The sequence below is a fragment of the Salvelinus namaycush genome, chromosome 29 (genome assembly GCF_016432855.1).
Source record: "Salvelinus namaycush isolate Seneca chromosome 29, SaNama_1.0, whole genome shotgun sequence".
Taxonomy (NCBI): Eukaryota; Metazoa; Chordata; class Actinopteri; order Salmoniformes; family Salmonidae; genus Salvelinus; species Salvelinus namaycush.
This window is the reverse complement of record NC_052335.1, coordinates 30,638,206-30,650,889: the sequence shown is the minus strand read 5'-3', so window position 1 is coordinate 30,650,889 and position 12,684 is coordinate 30,638,206. Positions and strand designations below refer to the sequence as shown.

Here is a 12,684-nt window from a genome sequence, read left to right as displayed (position 1 = left end):
TGTGAAAACACCTACCTTAATATGACTCTCAATCAGAGGAAATGAAAACCACCTGCCTCTAATTGAGAGCCATATTAGGTCACCCTTTAAACCAACATAGAAACAGAAAACATAGACTGCCCACCCAAACTCACGTCCTGACCAACTAACACATACAAAACTAACAGAAAACAGGTCAGGAACGTGACACAGACAGACAGACAGACAGACAGACAGACAGACAGACAGACAGACAGACAGACAGACAGACAGACAGACAGACAGACAGACAAATGACTAGATGAAAATAATGAGGTATACATTAGTACCTATAGAAACCATTGGATAGAGAAGTGGAGTTATCTAGTCCTGATGAGCAGAGATGCAGTCCTAGTCAGGCCTACTAGCCTTCATATACCATCATGGCCACCTAAGCTTCCCCTTCTGTCTCTCTCTCTCTCTGTCTCTCTCTCTCTCATTTAGATCCAGTGCTAGCTACCGTCTGAAGCACAGGGTGAGTCTGGAGGATCTGTGGCTTTATGGCTTTGAGGACGAGCCCGAGGAGGAAGAGGGAGGACGGGGAGAGATCGACCTCAAGCCCTCCCTCGTTTTGGCCTGGCCACTCGCCGTCTGTGTGGTGTCCTTCCGGTGAGCAGCAGCCATCCTCCGTGTCCATACATGAGTGCCAACTCATACTCATACATGTGCATACACACACAGACGCATATGCAGACAGGCGCACACGCACGCACACACGCACGCACGCACGCACGCACATACACACACACACACACACACACACACACACACACACACACACACACACACACACACACACACACACACACACACACACACACACACACACACACACACACACACACACACACACACACACACACACACACACAGAGACATATGCCCTGGCAGGCACATTCTCAGATGGAAACACGTCTCTTTTAAAAGATTTCTCACTCATCGTTCTCAACATAGACATAACAAATAACAAGTGATGTTTCTCTGTTTTTTCTCACTACTGACATTACATGATGACTAACAATGACTAATTCTCTGAACTCCCAAAGTTTAAAGGTTAGAAAACTACACAATGAGCCTCTACTGAGCAGTACATTCAGCTTGATGGCATTTCAAAGTACAACTATTACAATATGAGGATAATGGAATCAACTCTATCATCCATAAGTTCAAATTCAAGAATCATATGAACAGTTCCTTTAAGTTAAGTTTGACCCATTTGGTTTTCCTGGAAGATATACTGTGCACAAACAGCACAAAAATCCAGTATCCTTGGATTGACCTAAAAACATATTGAGTTTCTTCAGAGATGCTTTCCATAAGGTCTGGAATGAAACAGGGAAGTTAGACAAATTTACACCAACACAAGATAATGGCTGGTGAAACAGGAAGTGTGAAGCTGACCATCAGACCTCGGGTCACATGTCGGAGGCTTTACAGCAATGGACTTTATCAGGAAACCTGGGTCTTTCAAATAAACATAGAGCTTGGAAATTGCATAGTCACAAATGGAGACAAACAGACATAACATTAAATGGAACAAAATTTAAGGGGATTGAAAAGTTATTAAATAACAATCAGAGCCTGTTTTGATCAGGAATGATAGCTATCCCTTGTTGGTGTAGATATGGGTAATTTAGTCATGTTATTGTGGTCTGAGTCATACACTCCCACAGTTTCTTGTCATACAAACTAGTCAAATAAGTGTGACCGTTGTTGACTAGAGTCTGGGGTTCACCAGTTCATCAGCCTACTATTTACCAGTAAGCACCAACTGTACATGAGCTGGTCTTTTGGGAAAGTGTATGTAAAAGCCTCTTTTACAGTAATCCAAAAGTATGGTCCCTACTGTAGCTCTGATGTAGGCCCTAGTGTGGGCCCTAGTGTAGGCCCTGATGTGGGCCCTAGTGTAGGCCCTGATGTGGGCCCTAGTGTAGGCCCTGATGTAGGCCCTAGTGTGGGCCCTAGTGTGGGCCCTGATGTAGGCCCTAGTGTGGGCCCTAGTGTAGGCCCTAATGTGGGCCCTGATGTAGGCCCTAATGTAGGCCCTGATGTAGGCCCTGATGTGAGCCCTGATGTGGGCCCTAGTGTGGGCCCTAGTGTGGGCCCTAGTGTAGGCCCTGATGTGAGCCCTGATGTGGGCCCTAGTGTAGGCCCTAATGTGGGCCCTGATGTGAGCCCTGATGTGAGCCCTGATGTGGGCCCTAGTGTGGGCCCTAGTGTAGGCCCTAGTGTAGGCCCTAATGTGGGCCCTGATGTAGGCCCTGATGTGGGCCCTAATGTGGGCCCTAATGTACTCCCTAGTGTAGGCCCTAATGTGGGCCCTAATGTACTCCCTAGTGTAGGCCAAAGGTGAAGGAAAACAAAGACACCAAAAGAAAACAGAACTTCTAAAGGCCTCACTCAGACATCCAGGCTTCCCCAGAGTGAAGTGATCCCCTTTTACAAATAAAGGTATTCCTATCATCTATACAGGTGATTGAGGGTTAGTCTCCACGTGTGTCTCTTTCCACATGGCGATGACAGCAGCAGCCCCAACCCAAGAGGAAGTGGTGTCTTTGGTCGGGGGCCGCCATGACGCTGCTTCCTGTCCCCATGACTGAGTTCGAGTTTCCAACGGGCTGTAGTTAAAAGAGCCAGAGGGCGTGCTGTGTCTCTTCAGTCTGTTAGTCTGTCTGTCCGTGTGTTTGGTTTGTTCCTCTTCCACTGTGGATTAGTAACTCACGCCACGCTGTTATTTTGCCTGCAGCTTGCCTGAGGTGAAAGAACGCTGGTTGGATACTCTTCACAGGTAAGCACTACTAATTTGTTAGTTTTTATTGGACCTTTATTTAAACAGGGAGTCACCATTGAGACCAAGGTCTCTTTCGCAAGGGAGCCCTGCACATACAATTCATAGACAAAAAACACATAAATAATTAAATAACTAACTAAAATACAGCACTATTAACTCTATAGATACTGTAAATGTCACTTGATTGTGCCGTAAATGGCTAACCTGGTTACTGGGTTATACTATACAATTATTTATAATAACTCTTTTATTTTATTTTTTGGGGTCTCTGCTTACGTATTATAGAAAGATTTTGGGATCTATCAATGTATTTGTAGTAACTTGTAGTATCAATGGGACTGTACTGTCTATGTCATTCAATTACAGTATAAGATGTAAAATGTATGCACGCTTGACTGTAAGTCTCTTTAGATAAAAGCGTCTGCTAAATGGCATATATTATTATATTAATTAGTATTGGGCTATGTGTAGAATTAATATTGAAAGGTATTATAAAGACATATGTGATGGAGATAGGAACTGTATTTTAGTTAATATTACCATTCTTCATGATATCACAACTTATAGTATATGGTTAAAAAAAATCTGTCATACAATTATTAGTGGTAATCATCCTTTTCACTCATAATCACTCAGAAATGTTTACTCATAAATAATAATAAAGATTTTTATCATATTGACAATATCCATTTGACCATCTTTTTGACCCCCCCCCCCCCCCACACACACACACACACAATATAGACTAGTCACTCTCCACACCCCTCTAAACAGGGACTAGTCTCTATCCATCTTTCTCCATTATGGCTCACCAGAATAACTAGGGATTTACTTGAGATCAATCAAATATTAATATTTGTATGTATGTCTTTTAATCTTTCCAGGAAAATAAAAGCAGCAACAGAGAGGGCAGGTTCTATCACACCCCTCCCAAGTGTTCTGATGAAGGTGCTGAGCAACAGTATCACAGTAAGTTTCTCACTTAGGGTCCCGTCCCAAATGGAACCCTATTCTGTATACAGTACACTGCAAAAACTATAGGGAACAGGGTGCCCTATATGCCCTATAAGTGGTGAAGCTTTAGCTTACTCTCCAGTGTGCTAAATATACAGCAACAGCAATTAGAACAGCTGAAACAGAGAAGAGCTGTGTGATTTATTACCATAGCACATACTGTGTCGTATGTAGACCTATTCCCTGATACCTTACTCAGATTCTCCTTACCAAAGGGGGTGATGGCAGATACTGTAGAAAAGATGGATCTGCTTTTGCCTGTCTGCAGTCGGTCATTGATATCGAGATTCCGTTGTATTGCTCGGCTATTGATTTCAAGATATCATTGTGTTGCCAATTCATAATATTCACTCTTATTCCATCTATTGCTCTCATGTTGATGGGCTTTGATGGCTCTGAAGAGGAATATACTGTAACCTCTAGAAAGGGCCATTATCAGTAAGGATATAACCTCTAGAAAGGGCCATTATCAGTAAGGATATAACCTCTAGAAAGGGCCATTATCATTAAGGATATAACCTCTAGAAATGGCCATTATCATTAAGGACGGAGTATCGGACATTCTTAGAAAGGCACTCAATGCAGACACACATTGTATCACGTCAAAAAATGATCTATGGTCATTCAGACATATATAGGCCTTTGTTTGACACCATGTACATATAGAATTAGAATGAGCATACATTGATCTTTACCGAAATAGTATAATTGCTTCTGGAAGGAGTCGACTTTATCTTCAACAACTTTAATCTGCATTATAGATAATTCTCTCTCTCTCTCTCTCTCTCTCTTTCTCTCTCTCTCTCTCTCTCTCTCTCTTTCTCTCTCTGTGTGTTTAAGGCTAAAACTCTAACAGGAAGTGGCATGGACCCGTTTATCGAGTTTCCCCTTGATGTAAGTACCGTACAGACCCCGCTTCTGCTTCTCATCCATGTGTCAATTGTTCTGGAAACACCTTTGGTTTCCCTAGACCTCAGGGGGAAAATATAAAGTTTATTTTTAGGTTTGATGGGGGAATTTGAACTACTGCAATCTGTAGCTCAGATAATAAGCACTTACATAACACAAGTGTATTCATTGTAACAGTTGATTGATACTGTGATGATGCTTTTTGGAGGGTTTGTGTTGTTTCGTTCAAATGGAGAACCTTGTGTTGATCTTGAGTACATATTGGTGTGAAAGTGGTTGGTGTTTTTGAGGGGGGTTTCTGGGGGGGTAAATTCTGAGGGGTAAATTGTTTGTGATGGAGGGAGTGTGGGCGAGTAACACTCTTACAACCCTGCACCCTCACCTGCAAACGGGCGTGCAGACACAGGGGGTGGGTTTAGGGGCATAGAGCAGAGGCTCCTCCCCTCCCTCCCCTGCCACACGTTCCTCACACATTCTCATGACAACATCTCCTGTTTTGTGTTTCCAGGGCGGCACAAAGATCCCCACACTGCCCAGGGAGTTGTGTAATGCAAAAGCAACGCAGCCCATTGGTGAGTTTGAACATCGCTGAAAAACAATGTCATGGTATCAGTTAGCATTACTGTATACTGTGCCCAATACTGCACACTACATCTATACCTACTCAAGTTCTCTAATCCTTTGGCTTCTTTCATAACAGAAAAGTGCGGCAACAGTAAGAGAAGCATCAGCATCTTGAGGAAATTGAAGAGGAGTTCCACCCTCAACAGCATGTCCTCCTGTCCAGACACAGACTCCAAGAGCCAACTGTTTGGACAGCCTCTCTCCAAGATCTGCCCAGAGGATGGGATGCTTCCCAAGCCCATCACAGTACGTCACTCTACCACAACTATCTTGGTTCTGTAATATCTTTGTATGTTAGATTGTCATCATTTGGACAAGGTGTGTGGCTCTGGGCATTGAGTGAGAAAGATTTTATTGATTGTGCGATATAACATAACACTTTCAATTCATGAACTGAACTGCCATAATGAACTGCCATAATGAGTTGTAGTGAGAGCAGTTGATTTGACCCGCACCTCATTCTACCAAGTGTCCACTAGGTAGCGTCCGCTAAAATAAATAAACCCTTTTAACTAAACACCTTGGTAGAATGAGGTGCATGTCAATTCAAAAGTTAGGAATCACTAGGAATCATTATGGTAGTTCAGTTTATGAAGTGATTTATTGATTAGGGCACTTGATTAATCGGGTCATTAAATTGTCACTAATAAGTGCAGTTAACAAAGCATTTGATAATGGTTGCTAAGAACCTGCCTGTCTGCAACCCAACCATTGATTTGATTTACATGTGATGTTCCAGCTGATGAACACGCACAATGCACCAACCTCCTGTCTCACTCTGACCCTGCCGTCCCCCCCACAGAACACACACACACACACACACACACACACACACACACACACACACACACACACACACACACACACACACACACACCAGGTTGTTTGATTTGTTCATGCCTTTTCTCAGCCTGGTCTGACCTCTGCTTGTTCTTCTCTCTCCCCACCAGGAGATATTGGTGCTTCTGTGGAAGAAAGGCCCCTCCACAGAGGGGGTGTTCAGGACGACATGCAACAGTAAGACCCTGAAGGCCATCAGGGAGCAGCTCAACAGTGGGACGGAGGTGGAGATGGATGCCCTGCCCGTGGTTCTCCTGGTGGGTCTACTCAAGGTAAAGAGTCACCCATCTGTTCACTCATCTGTCCCATCTGTCCGTCCATCCGTCCGTTGGACACTCTCACTACTTATCAGCAGTCTTCCATTGTGTTATAACCTCCAACACCTTCCCTCCTAATTACAGTGTTTTCTGAACGAGCTCCCGGGACGCCTGCTAGTGTCGGAGCTGTTTGAGACCTGGATGAAGGCCCTGGAGATTGAGGATGTCCACCAGAGCGGCTTGCGGCTCAAGAGGTAAGCTACCAAACACTAACGAGCTGATGCTAGGCTAAAAGTAGCATTAGCTAGCCACTACTAGGACCAACTGTTAATTCTATGCTAAATGTGGCATTAGCACTAGCTACTATAGCTACTATACCACCTGTCCAGTCACCCCCATTGGTGACCTATAAAACTGTAAGCTATGCTAATTTAAGACTAATGTAGGCGTTCGGTTGAATACAAAAATCCCTGAACTTTTCCATTGCTGTTGTAGGTGTGGCAAAGCATATATTCAGGGGATTTTGAATGGAGTTTTTCAGAGATTCAGATAAAGAGGAAGTAGTGTCTCTCCCCTCAATGTGTATATTTCAGACAAGGCACTTCTCTTTTTTCGTTGAATTCCCCTCTCAAAAAGAGAAGCTTAAAATAATAATTTTTAAAAAGAGCGGCAAACTGATCTACATTTTCTTCCTGTTCTTTCTCTCCTCCCTTCTCTCTTCCCTCCTCCTCTCAGGGTGGTTGACAAGCTACCAGGGCCTAACATCCTGCTGCTGCGGAACCTTCTGTGTGTGTTCCGCCACATCACAAAGAGCAGGCACAACATGATGGACGCCAATAATTTGGCGGTGTGCATCGCTCCCACTCTGCTGCGGAAGGACGACATGTCCTTAGACGTGCAGACCGTGGACAAGGTGAGAATACGGTTCTGACTGGACTCTTGAAGCTGCCAATGTGGTTTTCATGCACTGAAAACCAAAGTGTGTGTACGTGTGTTTTGTGTGTCTGTGTATAGGCCTGTGGTTTCGCAAGAACTTTACCCTACAGTAGTCTGCCTGAATCAGGACTGAGTTGTTCAGTGAAAGGAGATGCCAACCCTCTTTCTAAGTAATGTTGACCTTTTATGTTTTTTGTGATGTTTCCTTTAGGTGGTAAAGCTGACAAGGTTCCTGATAGAGCATTGCAGTGAGATCTTTGGACAAGACATCCTGAGCCTTTTGGGGGATCCCGATGAAGATAGCTCAGGTAAGAGAACTGGGCTGCTTTAGGCACCACTCTTTGCAGTGCTACACATTGTTTCACAGAAAATTAGAACATTCTGTGAACACAGATTTCTGGGAACACATTTCAAAGTAGAACAATAGGAATAGGAATCATACACTGCAACTGATCAACGTTCTGCCTCTTTCTCCTCAGAATCTGTGTCGTCACAGCGGCACGACTCTGCGTATGACAGCACCGACCCGGACTCTGAGGGGGACAGCATGGGGTCCATGCAGGGAGAGGGGGAAAGTGGCAGCTCGTCCTCATCTCTCCTCTCCGCGTGCGGGATGGAACGTGGCACTGTCCCCTCCTGCCCTACCAACGCCAGCTTCCACACCTTCACCAACAAGACGCCCTTTAACCGCCGCTGCTCAGAGCCAATCATCTTCCCCTCTAATGAGAAAAGGAACCTGGCCCGTAGCCATGACGACTTCTCCGTGGAGGCCCGGGACTTTGAGGAGCAGCCACTCAAAAAGCAGATCTCTAATGACTCCTTCCTGCTCCCGGGGCATGGTGCCGCTACCAGGCCTGCCGCCACGCTGTCCCTTCCCAAACTCGGTGGCAGCCATCCGTCATGCTCGTCCACCTGTTCCCTGGAGAGCACCACCTCCAACGCATCGGAGGGCTCTGTGTTTACCAGCTCGCCGCTGGCCTCCCCGGGCTGCCCACGCAGGACCCAGTCCACACATCCGAGGGCAGACACGGTGGAAGTGGCCAAGCGACGCACCCAGTCCATGAAGATGAACAGCAAAGCCCCGATGACGACCAAGAGCCTGGGAACCTTCACCCGAATAAGTCTGAAGAAAGGCCACATCCAGAAGGAGAAACCTTTCCCCTGTGGAACCCTCCAGGAGGACTCCCAGAGCGAGGCCGAGGCCCCTCTCAGGCAGAAGTATCCCCTGTCTGCCATGGAGCCCTTCCAGCAGGTGGATAGCAGACTGCCATCGCAGCCCCCCTCGTACGAGCAGGCAGTCCAGAGTGTGGCTCAGCTCACCCTGTCACATTACGGCTCCATGACTGTCAAAGCCGCAGCCGCCACTCTTAGCAGGAATTCCCGCCCAGCCTCTATGAACGCAAACTTCATGTACTCCTGTACCGTCAATCAATACACAGACTGCTTCTCTCAGGGGACAGACAGTGATGATGTCACCGCAGTCCAACAACATTCCGGCGGGTTCCGCCAGCGAGCGATGTCTGAGTCTGTGTCGAGAGCACGCCATGAGACCATGTCACACCATGAGACCGTGTCACACCATGAGGCTGTGTCACGGAGGTGCAGCCAGCCCGTGTTCCAGGAGTATTCTTACGCCAAGGAGTCCTACGTTTAAGGACCTTTTTCTGACATGATATCTCACTTTTCACTTTGAATGTACACAAACTATAATGTACAACTGCTAGGTTGAGTAGTACTGTTTAGAGTACAGAAGGAAAGATATTTTACCTGAAAAGCTATTAATGAAGGTAGATACTCCTCTAGTGTATCTACATAAAAGCTATGTAAATAATCACAATCTGAATCTGCAGGTATTTTGGATATATCTCCTCCAGTTTTACTTTTGTTAATATACTGATATGTACTGTACATAAATGTGTAACTTTGTGAAAATGTGTGTATTTTTGTGTCTTGACTCTACAACATATTTCCTTCCACTACAATAAAGCACGTTTATGTTACATTGTGACATTGTTCTCCAGTTATTAAAGTCTGTACACTTTTGGGGGGATTATTTTGGGGGGGAGGGAAGCCCTAGGAGCACTCAAGTCCTGTGACTTTGCAGCTGTCTAGAATCGATTGGTCATTGCACCCCCAAGCACGCAGTTCCACTCAAAAACAACCTTGTGCGCATGCAAGTACAAGAGATGAGCTCCCATACATACATAAGCCATACTGCTTTCTCAGTTCATCCCATGGGCTCCACCAACATTAACACAGCCATTTTAGAAGGATTGTAGGCTTGTAGATGTTTGCGTTGTCTTACTGTTTGCGTTGTCTTACCATTGTCACACTAAGAACACACAAACCAATCTGGAACCAGGCTAGGTTAGATGGACTTCCTCTCACCATTCAACTACGCCATTAGCAAATGCTGTCATGCCCTGACCTTAGAAAGCTTTTTATGTCTCTATTTTGGTTTGGTCAGGGTGTGATTTGGGTGGGTATTCTATGTTCCTTTTTCTATGTTTGGTATTTCTTTGTTTTGGCCGGGTATGGTTCTCAATTAGGGACAGCTGTCTATCGTTGTCTCTGATTGGGAACCATACTTAGGTAGCTTTTCCCCACCGATGCTTTGTGGGTAGTTATTTTCTGTTTTGTGTTTCTGCACCTGACAGGACTGTTTCGGTTTCGTTCATTCTCTTTGTTATTTCGTTATAGTGTTCAGTTTAAATAAAAGCATGAACACTTACCACGCTGCGCTTTGATCCGATTATTCCTCATCCGACGACAACACCCGTTACAAATGCATTAATGAGGAACTAATATGGGCCATGCAGGGTCGGGGATGTGAGTATTAGACCAGTTAGGCCCGGCTTGCTTCTCCTTTTTAGGCCAGTTATGCAACACAATCTAACAGCCTTCATTAAGAGAACAGCATGTTCTGGCTGGTGGCTCGCAGAAGAGGAAACCAGACGCTGATCACGTGGACGGATTTGGTTTTTCTCTGAATTGCTTGTTGTCGTGGCTGTCTTGATGAGCCAATCCAATGCCATGGCTTCCCTTTCCTCTCAACTTTTTAGTTTGAGGTTTCCTCTCTTAGCGTTGGTCTCTAATGTATTAATGGTGTTCAGTTCTAGTAGACTTTCATTTCCCTGCAGGGCAAACACCCTTAATGGACTAAAGTATTAATTTAACTGTGATTATTAAGGCCTTACCTACTCATGACTATTCTCACCAAGAAGGATTAATTTCCTAGACTTCCTAGAATCTTTCCTAGATGAATTTACTAGGAGAATGATTAATTTCCTAAAATCCAAGATGCCTGTTAGGCCAGTAGCCGTGATGAGAAAAGAGAGTAACTGACTAAGGGCAATGTGACCGTCCATAAAAATCTGTTGATGTGCCCTTGAGCAATGCACTTAACACTAATTGCTCCAGGGTCATGCGTATTAATACACACTTGTACATGTGTGAAAGAGGACAAATATAAGCACCCACCATATTATTATTATTTTTTGGGCAAATGTCGTTACAATACTTAAACAATGGGAAAGAGAGAGGTGAAGAGAGCTGGATTAACACACAAAGCATGCTGTTTGTTTTCTGAACACATTCTGGGGACTGTGTGAACAGAATATGAAGCTATAGCCAAAAGGCAATGTGATGTTTTTCAGGTCCTGTAGACCAGGGCTGCCCAACCCTCTTGCTGGAGAGCTACCGTCCTTTTCAGTCCAACCCTAATTCAACACACCTGATTTTACTGATTAGCTGCTCAGCAAGACCTTGACTAACTGAATCAGATATGCTCAATTAGGGTTGGACTGAAAACCTACAGGACAGTAGATCTGGGGCTGCCCTGCTCTAACCACTAGCCTAACTGCCGCTATACATCTGCATTTGATAGTTGAGGTACTAGCATCATGCATGCGTGACACAACCTGACTTTAGAAAAATGTTCTTATGTCCTGTTGTTACCACAAGCCCTTCCTCCCCAATTAAGGTGCCACCAACCACCTGTGATTACAGTACATGTATTTTTAACAGCACATGAAGATCCAATGTTTTATGTTGAACCTAACCATTATGAGCCTTACTGACCATAGATAACAATGGAATAAAGCATGATGGGGACTGAGGCTGAGATTGAGACTACAGAGAAAGGGGTCAGCCTGGTTACTGTACCTGCACACATTACCTGTAACGGCTCTCTTCCTGGGGTGAAGGAGAGGACCAAAATGCAGAGCGGCTAGTGTTCAACATGATTTAATAAAGAAGAGACAATAACGTGAACACTATACAAAATAACAAATGTGAAAACCGAGACAGTCCTATCTGGTGCAGAACACAAAGACAGAAGACAACCACCCACAATCCCAAACACAAAACAAGCCACCTATATATGATTCTCAATCAGGGACAACGATTGACAGCTGCCTCTGATTGAGAACCATATTAGGCTGAACACAGAAACAGACAAACTAGACACACAACATAGAATGCCCACCCAGCTCACGTCCTGACCAACACTAAAACAAGCAACACACATAAGAACTATGGTCAGGACGTGACATTACCTCTATACATCCAACTACAAAAGGTAAAAACATTTTGAAAAAGATCTAATGTGAAAAGATCTGATTTTATTGGTCAAAATACCAATTTGTGGAAAAAATATGAAAATTGGTCTGCCTGTGTAAACGCAGCCATTGAGCCTTGTAAAGGGCTAGACTGAGTGATTGACAGAATTAATGGATGTTTCTACGTCAGTATAAGAACATGGTGTCTACAGAAATGACTAATGAGCAGAGGCACACTACAATACCAGGCTGTGCCCTTTTACAACCCTTAATGACCGGTGACAGCAGTAAACAATGTACACCCAGAGAGAGAACAGGGTGAAGGGAGGGTGAGGGAGGAGGTCGACAAACATCAATCCAGCATCACATACTTTTAATGAATGGGAGACCTTATCCCTCCAGCTATTCAAAGGAGGACGTAAAGGGATAGCCCTTCTGAGATTTTTTATTAAAGTGTCCATTGGGCTATATTGGGCTATATTGGGCTATATTGGGCTCTTGTCAGAAATGGGCTACCTGTGTAAACGCGGCCTAAGGCATGTCTCATGCTTTCCAGTCGAAGAAGTTTGTACATATATTATGATGTTTTTGTTCGTTTTGGTGTTCGGCAGGTTTTCTTTCCCATTAATCATGTAAATGTTGACCCCATGACCCCCACAACTGATGTAGCCTAATTAATTTGCATAGTGTTGTAACACTTTCTGTTACGTTTTTAGCTAATAACACACAAAACAAA

General features: G+C 44.5%; 1 protein-coding gene across 1 annotated transcript; it reads left to right on the top strand.

Annotated features, from left to right (window-relative positions):
- Positions 1 to 2,694: 2,694 nt before the first annotated feature.
- tagapb (T cell activation RhoGTPase activating protein b) lies at positions 2,695 to 9,383 on the top strand. The gene is made up of 10 exons (XM_038968757.1): positions 2,695 to 2,806; positions 3,694 to 3,778; positions 4,664 to 4,717; positions 5,241 to 5,304; positions 5,433 to 5,602; positions 6,307 to 6,468; positions 6,598 to 6,707; positions 7,189 to 7,366; positions 7,601 to 7,697; positions 7,869 to 9,383. Exons 2-10 carry the CDS (start codon positions 3,752 to 3,754, stop codon positions 9,041 to 9,043), a joined length of 2,037 nt encoding a protein of 678 aa, XP_038824685.1. The 5' UTR covers positions 2,695 to 2,806; positions 3,694 to 3,751; the 3' UTR covers positions 9,044 to 9,383.
- Positions 9,384 to 12,684: the final 3,301 nt, after the last annotated feature.

Excerpts from the sequence above, each read along its gene's own strand:
- tagapb (XM_038968757.1), top strand. The coding sequence starts at position 3,752 with ATGAAGGTGCTGAGCAACAGTATCACA. Across the intron at positions 6,469-6,597 it reads TCCTGGTGGGTCTACTCAAG|TGTTTTCTGAACGAGCTCCC; the intron begins GTAAAGAGTCAC and ends TCCTAATTACAG. Across the intron at positions 7,367-7,600 it reads ACGTGCAGACCGTGGACAAG|GTGGTAAAGCTGACAAGGTT; the intron begins GTGAGAATACGG and ends TGTTTCCTTTAG.